The following is a 17247-nucleotide window of genomic DNA, read 5'->3' as shown; positions in this document are numbered from 1 at the left end:
AATTAATATTAAAACTTAGTATAAGTACAATAAAACAAAGAAGAAGGAAAAAAAGGAAAAAATGAAAAAAGTATGTACACAACTAGCATAGAGCCACACCCACAACAACCGGTACAGGACCAAATTCCGATTGAACCCCTAAGCCATCGCAAACATGCACGAACTGTGTAAAGTCGGTTACACAACGTTTTTGAAGTACACTTGCAAAGTTGAAAGCGAAAATAAAAGAAGGATGTGAAGATTGCATGATTTTGGTTTTATTTTGCAAGCGAAACGTACGAGAACATTTTGTCAGTGAAATGATCGAAAGCTGTAGTGATTGATAAAGGAGTAATTCATGAGCATGCATATTAAAAACAACTACTAGAGCGTGTCCAAAGTTTTTGTTGCACATTGTGTATTGAAAAATGATGTATTTATTTATTATTTCTTTTGATTTAATTACAGTAGTAATTAATTTAATGTCCCTAAAATATAATTTCATACAGTATAGAAAATAATCCGTGGTAGTTGTGTCGAACTGTAATGAAAGTGAGAAATAATTTCAGATAGTATCCGTGGTAGTTGTATCGAACTGTAATGGAAGTGAGAAATAATTTCATATTTTATAGAAAATAATCCGTGGTAGCTGCGTCGAACTGTAATGGAAGTGAGAAATAATTTCATATTGTATAGGAAATAATCCGTCCACTTCCACTTCTATTCTTACTGTTTCGCTAATGTTACACGTGACATCTGTAATCTTCTTGATTTTAGGGGGAGCTAAAGATAGAATAATATTTTTATTGCAAACAATTTATTAGAATAAAACACTTTCTGTTACCCTTAATGGTTAAATTAATTTCTGAAGTACCTTCACCCAAATCATTCACGGCATGGAACGAGTAGATACCAGCGTCGTCGGTGTTGGCGTTTTTAATAAGCAGTGACATACTTTCATCGGCTTCATATAGTAATTTATTGCTCCCACCCATTTCGACAACTTTTTGCATAACCAATAGATACACCCTCAAGACCGATTCGTATTCTAAAGATCATTTCTATTGAAACGCTTGTCTCTAAAAGAGACCACCTTCTAACGCTATGTATCAATTATAAAGATTACTTAAACTTAGGCGCAACCAAATGGCTGTGTTTGCATATTGAAAATAAACTTAGGCACAACCTTATAAATTGAAAATAAACTTAGGCGTAACCTTATAAATTGAAAATAAACTTAAGCGCAACCACTCCTCCCGACGTTGAATTCATTGCCTTTCAGGCGAGAATTGCCAATAAAAAGTTATACGTAACTTGATTCTATATTCTCCTAAATACGGATATCTCCATTTATAAGAAACACGCGGCCCTAATTTGTGACGTCGCCAAAAAGTCTAAACCTACTAATATAGTCACCGTCGAGGGCACTTCAATTTGCCACAATTTACTTGGTGTTATAGTGATAATTCTACTTATTAGGTCCCCACTTCAACATTGATAGAGCTATTGTGTTTTTCGATTAATTATTTGATCGTAATTTACTGCAATATGACCGTACTCCTATTGTAATGGCAGATGGCCAGATCTTTTCTTTGTCAATTTTCCGTAGAAAGTGGTAAATCGCTGTCCGCATTTTAGTTTAGCTGAGGATACATATTATCCAGCAATTTGTATTTCCTTCTCTTATAGGCATGATGGTTCGTTAAACTGCTCTAACATGCCAAATCGAACCTCCTCAATAAGTAGTATGATTTTAACAAAACTACTATTTGACTGCCTCAATCTCATCACCCATTATGCTCGATTTTTTTGCTGGAAAAATTGAAACCGCAATATCATCACTTTATAACGTATTGAACCTAGCTATTTCTTCATCCGTTCCGATCAAGAAACCTCGTTCTTGAAGCCTGTGCCCAGCATGATTTAACAAGAGAATTAAATATAAAAATAGAAAAAACAAACTAGTCAAAACATTTATGAAAAGTGACTCCGTTTACGACTATTTCACTTATTCTGCTGCATGGTGTAGATTTAAGTGTTGAGACACGAGCCTAAATAGTTTATGCCGTCAATTTAAAATACGTAATAAAAAGGTAATATTCAAAACACAAATTTTAGAGTTATAGAAAACTGATATAAATTTCATCAATATAATTTGTAAAAAAGTTCTCCTTTTAATGTTACAGGTGTGTACAACGCCTTCGTCGACTGACCACTTACTATAGTTGCCAAGGTAAACTTTACCGCAGTGAGATTTGAATCCGCGTACATTAACTTTATGATTTCGATTTTTAGAATACCCAAATACTAATTTTACAATCCTGCACTCTGTAAGAGCTGTTAAACCCGTGGTTTGTCCTTTACTCCCTGTAATTGTGTTGAAAGGCACTATTGTATAAAATTGGCTGCGAAAAACGAAGAGGAGAGGTGCCAGCTTGCTTATTACTTCAGTCATGTCTATAGTCGAAGCACTCCAATTTTTTACACCAGCTATGCCAGCAATGTTGGAAATAGCACTTGAGCGAGGAATCATCAGTAGTGACGTAGAAGTTCGGACGTACGAACTCTATGCCGCCATGACAAAATTTAACTCAGTTTTCCATGACAGCAAAATCAACAGCACCAATTGGCAGGCCCAAAAAGCAGAGCTAGAAACAGTTAAAGAACACCTCAATACCACCTCGAGGCGGAACTGGTAGCGGGCGACACCGTGCAAACTATAGACAGATATATGAAATTAATGGATGGGCTGCTGGAGGAGTACCCTGGTGAAACTATTCAGTCCTACAGGATAAGCCAAGACATACTGGAATGTTTCTTCTGCAAGATAGCGCTAGTGCAGAGAAAACGTACCAGACCGACGACCCAAATAATAATAAGCTGATCAAACGTCTAATTAAATTTCCAAAAAATTTTTGGGGCAGCAGACAGTGTACCACAGACGATTACCATCTTATAAACTTGATGGATTACACGATGGGAGAACAGGCCGAAGAAGATTTGCTGCCATTTGGAAGATGGTGTGATATTCGACGATGTAGTTACCGGAAAAATAGCTAGAAAAGAGGACGACTACATCTCGCTATTCACGGGCTGCGGAATAACCCAGTACATACATGAGCAGCTGCATCGCCAAGTATGCCTGGAAGATCTCACGGTAAGAAAAGAAGATGCAAATGACCCGAGAGACGTCGTCATCAAAGCCCACAAATATCTAAAACCCGAATTCGCCAAGCCTGAAGTATATGGCGCATCTCATAACGTCTGTGACATATACAAGTTCGTGATGATGAACCATATGATAGAAGAAAACATCGACAAGCGCCTGCAGGCAACAATAGTAGCACGGGTTGCATTCTTCAGGGAAGCAGGCTTCTGCAATAACGGAGTGACGCACAGAACAAATCTGCTAGGCTTCGTAATTCATTTATTGTTAACTGGGATAAACTGGGTTCAGAAAATTGTTAAAAATGTGTCTTCGTTTTGAAGGAAAGTCGGGCGGAAAACGTTGCAAAGTAAAGGTAATTAAAATTTTAAGTGAATTCTTATAAATTACTTATTTTTCATTTTCTATTTCAGGATAGGAAAGGTGCGCCCACAAATCGCTCAGCGGAATGGGATGGAGAATTGGGCTTGGAGAACCACAAATAAACGGTAAATCAAATATAATAGATATATATTAGTATATTTGTAATTTGCATTCAAATTTTTTACTTTGGATTAAAGAAGTTCGCCCGTAAAAGTCCAACGTTTCGCTCATCGCCTCATCGTAATGTAAGATTCGCTGCATTCCAAAGGTAAGTTTGCATTTATCCTTATTTATTCTTATTTATAATTTATTTACTTACTTTTATTTTATGTTAGTTTAAAAAGCAGGCATACACCTCCACTCATCTTGTCAGCAAATGCGATACCTCCGTAGGCCAAAAGGTAAGTCTGTCAACATCTTTATATATAAAATTTATTAATCACAATATCTTTCTTTTGCAGATGTCAGCACACCGGCATAGCGGCAATTTTTATTTATTAATTTTTGTTTTATGGATTATGTATGTATGTTATATATCATTATTATGTGTATTTAGCAGGACTTTTATTTATTACGTATTATTTTGTATTATTATGTATTATTATTGTAAATACTGTTGTAAATTTAAAGTAAGTATATCAATGGTGTAGGCCTATTTGGGAGCCAGCCATTTAAAACAATTGGCAACGCGTCTATCAAGGTACCTCTAGGGTGGCGTGGAAAACCGTGCGAGGAACTTAGCTATTGTGCTGCAAAAGCCCTGTCAATTTGAGGAGGCATTGCAACGATCCTATTGTATTGATTTTTTGAATAAGGAAGTTGTTTCAAACCACTTTGTACGCTGCCTTAGATGAAGAAAAAGACTTACACAATGTTTCAGGAAAAAACTTTCATAATTGTGCTCTTAAAGACGTGGCGCCATCTAGGGTGATATCCTTCGTTGCAGCTTCTATGCCGATTTTGGTTGAATTACTATTGTCTGCTTCTGTATCACTAGATGTAGATACAGATTTAGCAGGCTTTTTCTTTGACGAAGGCTTTGAAGAATCTTCATCAATCATTAAAGTGCTAGTTTGTGCAGCAAATTCTTTGAACGCCTCTGACTTATCCGCAACATTATCATTAACTAGTTTTTTTTTATGCTTTAATTTTAGGATTTCTTTTTCTTTTATAAGGCAATTTCTATCTTTCCTTTTTTAGTTGATTTTAATAATTGCGTTTTTTCAATTAAAAAATCAACTGCTGATTATGGTATTGCGCAACCAAATGGCTGTTTATAAATTGGTAAATGAGAAATCAATAATTTGTTTAAAAATTGCGTCCATATGAGAGTAAGCGAATATGTTGGATTACAATCCTCAATAATTGAAAATGTGTTTGTCTAAAAATTGCGTCCATATGAGAGTAAGCGTATATGTTTGATTACAATTCTCAATGATGGAAAATGCGTTTGCCTACAAATTGTACACAAGAGTAAGCGAGCCATTTCAATAAGATTCGTTCGCAATCAAAAATATGTCAGTGTACTAAGTTTCATCAAATAATATGCGACTTGTGGGTTGAACAGGCAGTCGGATAGCCAAGCTTAGAATGACTTTTTGTATTGATCGGTATAATTAAAGATGCGTCTATTCCTCGTCCTCCTGGGTGTTGCGTACATCCTCACAAACTAAGCATACGCTTATAACCCAAGTGGTCTAGGATGTAAGCAGCATTAGTAAACACTCTGCTGGTAAGACACTATGTAGTCCAGAAATTTTTGGCGGTTTTTCACTATGAAATAAAAGAACTTTTTTTATATAAGGAATAAACTTTATATTTATATATATATATTTTTTTTTTTTTTTTTGCATTTTTTCAATAATAAGTTGTCACGTATAACTCATTTTCATTATCCCCTCCTCATAAAATTTCTGATTTTTTGCAGCGAAAAAGATTTTCCATATACCAATTTACACTGTCATCTGATATGAAAACTAAAAACTATCGCAGAGAACGAAGGGGATGGTAAAGTGATGGTGCAAACATGGTCAGGACCACATGGTGGATTTGATAATACATTTAAGCTATGTTCCGATAATTTTTGGCGAATGAGGAAAGAAGTATGAAGTCTTGCATTGCTATGATGAAAAGAAATATTTTTCCGTTGACCAATCCTGGACGTGTCTACTGCTAGGCTTCATTTAATTTGATTAGTTGTCCACAACCCACGCCAGAATTAATTGTTCTGCTATGCGGCAGCTCATTATAGACAACTGCTAACACCACTACATTGACAGCAAATTCTTCTGTGGATAACCTGTTTTGGTGTTGTGAGAAACGGCCATGTTCTATTGCTTTGCTCATTTTGGACCCATTGCTCATTGCAGGACCCATTTTTCATCACCAGTTACAATTCTCTATAGAAATGGATCGTTTTAGTTTCATTGCAACCACATCTCTAGCTCGTTCCCAACAATGTCCAATAAATGAACTTTTCTTGTATCTGCATTGTTGTGAAATTCTTCGGGAATGGCATGACCTTCCCGCTTACTTGGCTTCTTTTTGACAGCTTTGTCCGCTCCCTGAGCTTCTATGGCAGTTTTCTTTCGTTTTATTCTAGTGATATCACGGCGATTGCGTTAACCCGAAAAATACCTTATAAGTATGATGTATAATCAGAGGATAGCAATTTGAAAATATATTTGAAAATATCTCCAAATATATCTATTTAATAAATATTCTATTTGTAGCGAAATCGCTTATCGATTGGCTTTCTAATTGAAATTTGTTTGAGTGTTGTACTGATCAAGGAATGAAAGAGACGGAGATTTAAAGCAGTTATATAAGTTTTAAGGAGAATTTTAATCACCATTTTATATAAGCCTCGTAAGCCTGAAAATGGACGGAATATACCGAAAGTGGTGATATCGTAATTTTTCCTACATTTCAGTGATGTGGGCTGTATAATAAGCTTTCATAATTCAGAAAGTGCACAATAAACTTTCTGCTTAAAGATTTTGACGTAAACAAAAGCACACCGAGATATAGATTATGGAGAATTTTTTTTTTAGAAAACAAATATTAGCTCGAATAAAAGCAATCTTTCTCAAAAAACAAATAAAACTTGTCTACGTTGATGGAAAAATACCTCACACAATACTAGAATTAGTATATTCGAAAGAGAACTTTTGTTCAATTTAAACTGAATTTTCTGATTTTTTTTTTTTTTATATTTTTGGTTCATTTTAATTAAATTCATTTTGAAACACTTATTTTCGAGATAATTTTCTGCACTAGTAATGGACGTTGATAGTAGACTTCCTTAGGTTGCCACCGTTCACCATTTCTCTGACTATATTTTGAAGCTTTCCTTCTCGCCTTAATTAGAGCGCAACCTCAATATTTTGCCAGAAAAAAAAGTCTTTCTTTTTTGTTTTACTTCAGCAATTTTTTTTTTCCACATATATGTGCTTGTAGTCATAGATTTTATTTTCAATTAACATTCCAATCAATGTACAATCTTATATTAATTTAAAAGAAAAACAGAGGAGTTATTTAATTATAATTATTTAGTCGTTTTGTTACCGACTTTCTAAATCTTGAAATCAATTTACAGATTAATTTGCAATTTATTCTAAATTATTCTTTAGCTAACTTATGTACTGTGTGTGGTATAGTAAACGCACACATATATCAACTGTCGTTTTTTTTATTTATGCCCAGCTAAGAACAAAATTTTTTCCTCTTTAATTACTTTTATACATAGACAGAGAGGTTTTTGTTTTAGTTGAATTTTTCATTTAATTATTTAATTTTGCTTTTTACTAAAAATCCACTTATTTTAAAGAAACCATTTCTTTCAAATTTCGAACAATAAAAATGTACCAATAGCACTGTCTCTGATAAAATACAATCTACACATTTTTTTTTTTTATTTATTAATACTTTTACGAAGCCAAAAGTTTTTCTATACAAGGTTTTCTATGCAAAGAAAATTTTCCACATCTAATAAAATCATGTGATTTGGTTCGCTCACCTTCAAGCATTTCACAAAAAAAACGACCACATTTTTATTTTTTTTCTTTCTTATTGTTATAAATTATTAATTATGACTAAAATTGTGCTACTAGCTATAAAAGTCGTAATAATGATCCATTATAAATTTTGAGCAATAATGTCCAGAATGTTTTTATCCATATTTTTTTCTTTTAAAATCAGCAAAAAGAGCAAAAACCCACCACCGAATTTCTTCGCATGATTTTTTTCTCCCTATACTCCTTCGCATATCTAAAGGCTAGCCGTTAAATCAGTAAAATCATGCCATGTCATACAACGGCATACCGTTAATATGACACTTGTGGTAAAAGCGGACTGACAGACATCCTTCCTCAATTTTGTTCGCGGACGTTACAATCTTTCTTTTAACAAAGAAAGAAATGTGTTTCACAAGTGATTTTAAAAAATAAAAAAAAGATTTTAGAAAATAATAAGTGAAGCATCTTCTGTGTGTTAACCGCAGTAATTGATGGTTTTCCCTTTCATGGTGTGGGCGGATAGTGGAGTCAGTTTCATTGAATTAATTTTTAGGGTGAACAATATGGTTAGAGTTGTTTCCATTTTGATTAAAACACCTAGAGCGCTAGCCGTCAACAATGAAGGCAACACCAGTCAAGACTTCAAACCCAAGGTAGCTGTTGCGATTTTGTACTTGCTTGTAATGTGTAAAACAGCAATTGCTTGTTCACGGTAAGCATGAAAAATAAATGGCTGTTAAGGGTTAAGAGAAATATTAGTATTTTCACCATTTCGTTGATTATTGGAAAAGCCTAAGTTTGTTAGACCACCTGAACATCAAATTGTTCATTATTGTAGCCCGTCTTTGACCAAAGATATGGTGTACCTCGACGAAAACTGGAATGGTCCAATGACGGTAAACCTCTTGTGGTGATAGCTGAAGTTTTTTAAGTATGAACTCATCAGCGTTAAAATTACCTCTACACCGGAAGATTTAATTAAATTAGAAATAGAACAGTGTCTGTCTAATGATTCGGGTACTTATATATTGGCCATAACTGGCGAACATGACAAAAAATTGCGTTGCGTGCTGTCGCTATACCACGTAAGTTTTTCGAAATCACTTCAGCCGCGTGTTAAAAAAAATATAAGGATATAGTACCCTTAGTGGATGGTGAAAATTATATATATGATGCCCAAATACGCGGACTGCTCGTAGACGTCAGTTCTGAAAAGTCGGCATTCTTAAACCGGCTAATACCTACGCAAGAAAGTCCTGATCCCAGGGATGGATTTGACGCTGCCACTTACAATTTCAGAATTATCTGTTTAAGCTTCCTTTGCTGAACATATTCGCGCTCATTTGTGGTGAGTTGTCGTCTCTTTATTTGCAAAATTAATTCTAACTTAAGAAACTATTACTTAGGAGTCGACAGGGACATTATCAAAAACCTGTAACTGATCGCTTAACGGACCTGTCCAAAAAAAGCATGAGTATTAACAATGTCCATAATCTAATCCAGGCTATACATATATTGGATCCTCGTTCGGAAACTATTTAAGAAACAATTATTTATAAAATAGACTTAAGTAATATAAGTGCAATTGGTAAACGGTATGTATATTGACATATACTATCACAGACGAGTCGACTTGTGTTCAGTGTAGTGCGTGTTTTCTTTTCGTCTACGTTTTTTCAATTGTTTCGGTGTTTTCGGTGTTTTTGTGTATTTAACTTCTGTCTTTTCAATGTTATTGCTAAAACTGGTTAACGCGGACATCGCGTATGTGCTTTTGTTTCGTCTATATATAATAAAAAACATATAACAAAATAAAAAAAATTGAAAACATTTGATACTTTTCTTTAGTAGTTCCCAACCTTCTTGCACAGTTCCCAAACCTTTTCAAGTGAGTGGTTATTTCAAAAATAATAATAAATAGACAACAATAAGGCATAATGGCCCCGGCGCCGCCAGACAAAACCCCGAATAGATTTTTTCTATTAAGTGATACATCCCCCCAAAGAAAAAAAAGTAAAAAATCAGATTTTCCGGTGTTGCCGATCAGCGATATAATCCCTATTGATAAAAAATATATTGTTATTTCTTTAACCGATGCTCGAATAACAATTTCCCAAATTAGCCCTTTTGCTATAAAAAAAGCTCTTGATAGCATTACAACATACATCGACTCCATCTCGATTCTACGCGATGGGAATTTACTGGTCCTCGCTGGGAACCCGCGCGCAACCGAAAAACTCATAAAGGCCAAATCTTTAGCTAATCTATGTGCTATTTCAGCTAAACTACATGAGAAACTTAACTCGGTTCGAGGCGTAGCCCATGGAATTGGCAAAAGTAATACCTATGCTGCTGTTGCCTCGCAAATCGAGTCTAGTAAGACTTTAACTGCAACTGCTTCCAATGAAAAACCTGTTCCACCATTAACCAAAAATTATATTGCGAAACCAGTTACATCACTTGCCAAAGATAATATTGAAAAAACCAAAGCAACTGCAAATATTGAAAAAATCAAAACAACAACACATATGCTAAAATCTAATATACCAAATTCTCCAGAATCTCCAGCTCTCAACTTTACTCAACATATCACAAGTGGTAATGAATCCATTCTTTCATCCCTCAATCAACCTTCAATTTCAAATTATTCACGTGCGCCAACCCGTTGCGCTTCAAATGTACCAAATCACCTAAATACAGATTATTCTGCTGGTAAAAATAAATCATTCAAGAAAAATTCCTATAGTGACCTTCTCGACGGAGACGCTGACATGTCAACTTAACCCTCCCTCCACTCTGCTTACATGTCATTACAATTAAATAAAGTTTTTAAAATTCTACAATGGAACATTAAGGGACTTATTAATAATTTTGATGAACTCCGTACACTCATAAGTGATTTTAATCCAACCTTTTTATCGCTTCAAGAAACCCATTGTAGAAGCTCTTTTAATCCTATTCCACCCAAATCACCCCAACGCACTTCTCAACTCATCATACTTTTTCACATATTGATTTACCATGTTGCTCTCCATCACTTCTTCCTTTGGTGTCCTGGTCTATTTCTGATGATCTACATAATAGTGATCGCTTTCCAATCATAATCGATCTTAAACTTTCATCGTCCTCTCCTACTCCAGCAAAACAGGCCAAATTCCTCCTAGATAAAGCGGATTGGATCAATTACTCCAAACAGGTGGAGTCATTTTTGAACTCAAAGCCATTTAACGGAAACTGCAACCATGATGCTGCTATTATGTCTAAAGCGATTCGCACGGCTACTCATCTTTCTATTCCTCAATCCAACACCTCTTTTAAACCCTCTTGTTCCTTGGTGGAACAACACGCTTTCGTTTTTGAGGAAAAATAAAATGGATCTATGGCACCGCTTTAAGAGATGTCCTGATCAGAATCACTTGTTATTATACAAAAAGGCCAATGCTCTATTCAGGAAGGAATTACGGAAATCAAAAGCACTTAGTTTCGAACTTTTCTCGAGAAGAATTCACAGAAATACATCAATGAAAGTTGTCTGGAACAAAATCAACAGACTTAATGGGACTTCAAATCTGAACCAAATTTCTGCCATCTGCACTCTCAATGGAACTTTAACTGACGATGAGATTTCTAATTACTTTGGAAAAGTGTGGTGCGAATAATCCTCTGACAGCAACTTCTCCAGTGCTTTCATTGAAAATAAAAGGACTCCAATATCTCCTTCAAATAATATCGATAGATGTGCCATGTTCCTGGAAAATTGGGTATCTACCTCAGAACTTGGAAGTTGTCTCTCCAATTTGAAGGGGAAGACACCTGGTCTAGACCGCATCTCACACCAAATGATCAGTGCTATGTCTAAGTCTAGTAAAAAGAAACTACTGGACCTATATAATGCGGTATTTATGACTAGCCATATACCCTACATGTGGAAACTGGCAACAGTTGTTCCAATTCCAAAGTCAAAAAATGTCTCCATCGCCTCAGATTATCGCCCAATTTCTCTTTTACCTTGCCTCTCTATGGTATTAGAGAAGATTATGGCATCTAGATTATCTTGGTTTCTTGACTCCAAGAACCTGATAACAAAGCAACAAGTTGGTTTCAAGCGGGGTAGAGGATGCATCGACGCTCTGTTACATATTGATTATTTCGCAAGCAAAGCAATTTCCGAACGAAATCACGTAACAATTCTCTCAATTGATTTCGAAAAAGCATTTGACAGAGTTGGTCTTCATGTTATCTTAAGACTCTTGAAATCATGGAATGTTGGACCCAAATTCTTCAACTACATCAAATCATTCATGTCGCATCGGCGGTTCAAAGTTAGAATCAACAATCATCTTTCTGATTCCTTTCCGCTAAAGAATGGCATTCCGCAAGGATCTTCTCTCTCTGTCACGCTTTTCCAGATCGCTTCCAACGAAATTAGCGAAATTCTTTGCCGTGTACCAAGAGTGGAACATTGTCTCTACGCGGACGATGTATACATTTTTACAAAAGAAAAAGATAACACGAAAGCAATCAACATCCTCGAATCTATTGCATGTGAGATCTCCACATGGGCAAATTTGTCAGGAGCTACAATCTCTATACAAAAATCAAAAAAAAAAGCACATTTGTCGAAAACAAATGTGCGATGCAGGAAACCTAGCAGACGCTCCATGTTCTCGGGCTCACGTTTTCAAACAATTATCGTTGGAAAGCACACTGCCTTCGGTTAAAAAACTCTCTTTTAACAAGGGTAAATTTCATACAGTACGTTGCTTGGAGAAGCCATGTGCATATTAACACTATTGCTTATCTTACCAAAATGCTAGTGTTAAGCAAGATTGACTATGCTTTGATAATTTATGGCAATAGCTGCAAATCTAATATCAACATCCTTAAACCGGTCTATCACCAAGCCGTTAGAGCAAGTTGTTATGCTTTTCGGACGACGCCCATAAATAATATTATAATTGAAACTGGTCTCCCAACTTTAGAAAATAGACTGTATGAGTTAAAAGCTAAAATAGTCCCTAAGCTTCTTAATTCAAACAAATCCATTCTCGGTGATGACGTAAGAAAGATTATTATTGCGAAGAAAATTCCAAAGTCACCATCTGCAATTGACCATTGTTTGTGCATCGCAAAGGAATTGAACATTCCCTTAAAAATTTCCCGCTCTTTTGGTGTTAAACCTCCCTGAATTTTGAAAGACTGCTCTTTTGACATCTCACTGTCTATGCACAAGAAAGAAGATACTCCAAATTACGTCTTCAGGAATCTAATAGCTGAGAAAACCCAAGTATTGGACAATACTGGTTAGAATCTTTTATACACAGACGGCTCAAAATCTCCTGGTCTGCCTCCTGCTTGTGCGGTGGTAGATGCTACAGGACGCGTTCTTCTCAACCACATATTTCACGAAAGCACTTCAACTTTCATAACCGAAGCCAGAGCTATCCTTCACGCTGCCAACCTTGCTCATAAAAACAAACTCAAAACCGTCATTGTTACTGACAGTTTGTCTGTATTACAAGCTACCCGGAACCCTTCGACTTCGAGATGGAGCACCATCAACAAATTAAGGAATATAATTACTACACCCGACGGAAAAATTAAAATGTTATGGGTACCAAGTCACATCGGTTTACTGGGAAATGAGCAGGCTGATCGAGCGGCAAAGTATGCTGCTTCTGCTCCTCTAATTATGGATGATGTCAGGGAAAAGTTGGATCTTCAAAGATACATTGGAAGAAAAGTTAAAGACAAAATTGCAGAAGGAAATTTACAATATCATCATCAACACTACTCTTGCATTAACCCTCAATTAACTCCACCTCTATATCCAACAAATGTTGAGAAAACCAAGATCCAAACATTTTCGAGAATTCGCCTTGGTCATACAATTGCAACTCACCAATGGATCCTGAAGAATTCTTCTCCCCCAATCTGCTGTTGTGGACAAACTCTTACTATAAAGCACATTCTCTGCGACTGCCTCAACTTTTCCTTGGCTAGAAGTATTGCATTTGGAACGATTAACCCTTTGAACATTCTATAATCAGCTTCAGAACAGAATATCAATTCAATATTTTACTTTATTAATACTACTAAGCTTATTATCTAATATCCATTTATTTAAATTAGAGCCGATAGCCTGTGTTGCTAGTGCTCAATGTCTTTTTTTTTAGTCTAAGAATTCAATTCATTAGTCTAAAATTAAAATAATAATAATAATGACATATACTATTTGATATCGAATATTTGAAGAGATATTAAATGCATTTTTTACATTGATTTATTATGGAATTATATATGCGTTTGCTGTTTTTTGTTTGTTAAGTACATGTACTCAGACGGATTTATTTTTAGAAATGTACATATATATCTCCTTGGGTAGCCACAGCTGTACCTTGATAACGTGATATGTGGTCCAATGAGTGCGGTAGTATAGGACGGACACTATGTATTTCTAGCAAAGTAGAATTATCCAATTTGGCATATGTTCCCTCTCCTTTCATGAAAGCATCAATTGAACTAACTTTGATTCTCTAATATCGAAGATATCCTTAATTATAGTACGTAGCTCCTCGCAATGTGGTACATCGTCTGGAGCACTATTCATTATTAATTGTGCTTCAATCATGTAATGTCCACTTAGCATTTTCGTAAAGTACCTAGTTCACAAGAAAAAGTAAGAAAATACTTTAGAACCGAAAATTTGTGCTTTTTTCGTAAATTTACTTAGATCTCTTCCCGGCTTCCTTAATTTCTTCTAACAACTCTATATCCGTTCACTCCTGCGGCACAATTCGACATTTTTGATGTTTTCTCAGATGTATCCAACCACAAGGGCACATGAACTGGCATTCCGGCACGAAATGAACCCACACTACCCGTTATTAAATGCAAATGCCTGGATACAGGTCATATAAATTGCAGCATTTGGTATGGAGATTCAAAGAGAGAACATAATATAAGATGTTAATATTGACAGAATCGTACATTGAAGTTATATCCAGAATGCATGCAACGAGAATGTGGTTCTTAGGAAATGCTGAGTTGTTTGCTGACCACAAAGTGGTAATGTTGTCTTGGTCAGATCTGTAAAGTCTAAAACCAAATTGAAAGTTGCTAGAGATACACTTAGATTCGAGATACCATTCTAAACGAAACCCTCTCTCGAACATTTTTCTAAGGGTGGGAATTAAGGCTATACGTCTTCAAGAATTAAGATTAATTGGTGAGCTATTCCTTTTTTTTTCTTAAACTGAAGATTTGAAAATCGTACCAAGAAGAGGATATATAGCCGGTAATTTGAATATTATCAAATTCTTTTAATAGAATTAATCGGTTTTCGATGTTGAACATCTTGGGATGATTGTTACGGATATCATCTAAGCCCCGAGAAGAGCCTTGTGAGAGACTAATGGCTTTAACGAGTTAAGAGAGAGAGATACGTAACTTAAGAAAAAATTACCACGTTTCTTAATAAGTGATACATAGGACCTGAAAGTCCAGCGAGCTTATCACAAAACCCGTTAAAGAGCTGTGTGGGTATGAAACAATGAGGAGAAGTGGTACTTCTAAAAAGTCTCACAGTACGCCACAGATTTAAATTGAAATGTCACTATTGACTTTTTAACAAAATTGTTTCCAGACTTTTGGTTTTTCCAGCTTGAAAGTGTAAGTGTATCCCCTTCCAAAAATTTGCATTTTATTCTAGAAGGAGATCCTTTGCATATATTTGCAGCGAGTCTAAGTTTAGCACCCACTCGATGGCATGCGGGGTTCCATCAGGTATTTGGGGGGCATGATTTTTTAGGAAGTATTCAGAAAGAAATTTTTCCATAGTCGTAAATTTTACAAAACAAAATCCAATTTGCTAATGGAGAAAATAAGTAAGAACATTTTAGTCGGGCAAGGTCAACTATTAAATACCCTACATCACTTCGCTTCGTCGTTCATTCATTTTTGTAACAATACGCCAAAAATTACGTCAGAAACAACTACAAATTAAACTTGTTGTTAAACTCGTTGTATAAGATCCTTGCCTCCCCCACCAGTTTCAGTAGCACGGTCCGCAACAACACAAGCAAACATGGCGACAACAGAATCAAACAATACAGAATTCAGCATCACGGAGTTTATGAAAGATCCCAGTAAAGTGGTTTTGTTAATGGTAAGACAGGTTAATGCGTGTCTTTTATTTCATTTAATACGCAAGAAAATCGAAATGGTTTATACAAAAAGTGTCTGGAAACCAAAGAGACCACAGAATTGCTTTCAGTAAATTGCAAGGTTTCGTTGAATGAGAAATATCCCCTCAAAATCTGTTAAATGAGAAATTATCTTCTCAAATCTGTTAACTTACCTTCCCGCCTTACATCTATTGGAGTATTAAAGAAGAGTATAATATCAGCTACCCAATTTTTGATGGTTATTCAACTAAACCATCTTCTTTACAGAATACAAATAATAACGATAATACTAGTACTACTTTGACAACTCTGCATGCGTGTTGTAGTCGCGTTTTAATTCTATGCCAGAAATATTTCAAATTCGTAGTCAATTTCTTAGCTTTTTGACTTTATTCGTGTCTAAGGTATAAAAATTCTTTAAAAGAATAAACTGTGTAATTTAACTTATACGATATGTTAATCTTTTATGTGAAAAATTCATTTTGGTTTTGTGCCATCAACAATTAGAGCTCTTGGTAAAAGTCTCTCTTTCTTCTATTAATCTTTGTTTACAGTTTGTTTGGCTTTCGTTCTATATTTACAGTGGCAACGAAAGTGCGAAGTTTGCTTTAATTTGCCGAAAATTTGTGCCGTGGAAACTTTTAGTTTTTAGTTCTTTTTTTCTTCTTCATAAGCTTCTTTTGTTGTTTTCACTGGATATGGATTGTTTATTTACACCATGTCGTGCGAAAACAGGCCCTGAATCTGAACGATTTATCTCGTGTTGGGTGCGTGATCGTTTTTGCCATGCAAAGTGTTCTAGTATTATCGGCCGTGCTGTTGAAGCAATCCTTGACCCCTCAAAAGGCTTACGACGGTCCTGTCTTGACTGTAAAAAGCTGGACATACATTTCTATAAACTCTTCGCAGAGACGATAATTTGCTTTTCAGACTTCAACAGAAATCTCGTCTCCTTGTGGGAGAAATTTGAAATAATTAAAACTAGGTTTGATGAATGTCGTTATATTGCGCATTCATTTTCTTCCCCAGCTAGTAGTGTTACAACTCGTAGCGTAGCGTGTAGCACGCCACCTCTGAGTTCTCCTAAGTCCGTTTCGTTGTTGCAAGTTAGCGATTCCCCAAAGTCTACAAAGAACGTTAGCGTTTCTGCTATTGTTGAGTCGACCGGTAACAAAGAAGTTACAAATAAGCCGGGAAGTCCTTTTGGTTCAAGCTATGCTGAAGTGGCAAGGGTATCTCCTCCCATCGGCGTCACTCAATCTACTCAGGCGTCATCGCTTAAAACTAATAATGAGAATAGTAAGTCGTCCTTTCCCCCTGGCTGTTCGAGCTTGAACGCTGGCCGCCAAACTGGGCACGTCGCACAAACTGTTCGTGCATGTGTGGTTACCCCTTCTTACTCCACCCAACTCAAAACTCCCCATCCGTGAACCCTACTGCTCCTAGTACAGATGACATTTGGTTGAAGGCACTTCCTCCCTGAAAGGCAATATTTGTGTCAAAACTGGCACCTGATACATCTGTGGATAGCATAAAA

The 17247-nt window shown here is 35.8% G+C and overlaps 1 protein-coding gene and 1 pseudogene across 1 annotated transcript; both read right to left on the bottom strand.

Annotated features, from left to right (window-relative positions):
- Positions 1 to 392: 392 nt before the first annotated feature.
- On the bottom strand, positions 393 to 3983 carry LOC119642996 (obscurin-like). Its single transcript, XM_038042337.1, has 4 exons — positions 3828 to 3983; positions 824 to 3763; positions 710 to 762; positions 393 to 638 (listed from the first exon to the last, which is right to left on the bottom strand). The coding sequence occupies exons 2-4, from the start codon at positions 990 to 992 to the stop codon at positions 606 to 608; spliced, it is 255 nt and encodes an 84-aa protein (XP_037898265.1). The 5' UTR covers positions 993 to 3763; positions 3828 to 3983; the 3' UTR covers positions 393 to 605.
- A 415-nt stretch (positions 3984 to 4398) lies between these two features.
- Positions 4399 to 15361, bottom strand: LOC119642967 (annotated as a pseudogene).
- Positions 15362 to 17247: the final 1886 nt, after the last annotated feature.

The sequence above is a fragment of the Glossina fuscipes genome, unplaced genomic scaffold (assembly GCF_014805625.2).
Source record: "Glossina fuscipes isolate IAEA_lab_2018 unplaced genomic scaffold, Yale_Gfus_2 303, whole genome shotgun sequence".
In the NCBI taxonomy this organism is placed as follows: Eukaryota; Metazoa; Arthropoda; class Insecta; order Diptera; family Glossinidae; genus Glossina; species Glossina fuscipes.
The sequence above is the reverse complement of the archived record's forward strand: the minus strand, read 5'-3'. Positions and strand labels throughout refer to the sequence as shown.

Bases quoted from the DNA above. Each gene is read 5' to 3' on its own strand.
- LOC119642996 (XM_038042337.1), bottom strand. From the start codon at position 992: ATGCAAAAAGTTGTCGAAATGGGTGGGAGCAATAAATTACTATATGAA. The intron at 763-823 runs GTAACAGAAAGT...TTCTATCTTTAG, and splicing joins AATTAATTTAACCATTAAGG to CTCCCCCTAAAATCAAGAAG. The intron at 639-709 runs GTAAGAATAGAA...CTTCCATTACAG, and splicing joins CGTGTAACATTAGCGAAACA to TTCGACGCAGCTACCACGGA.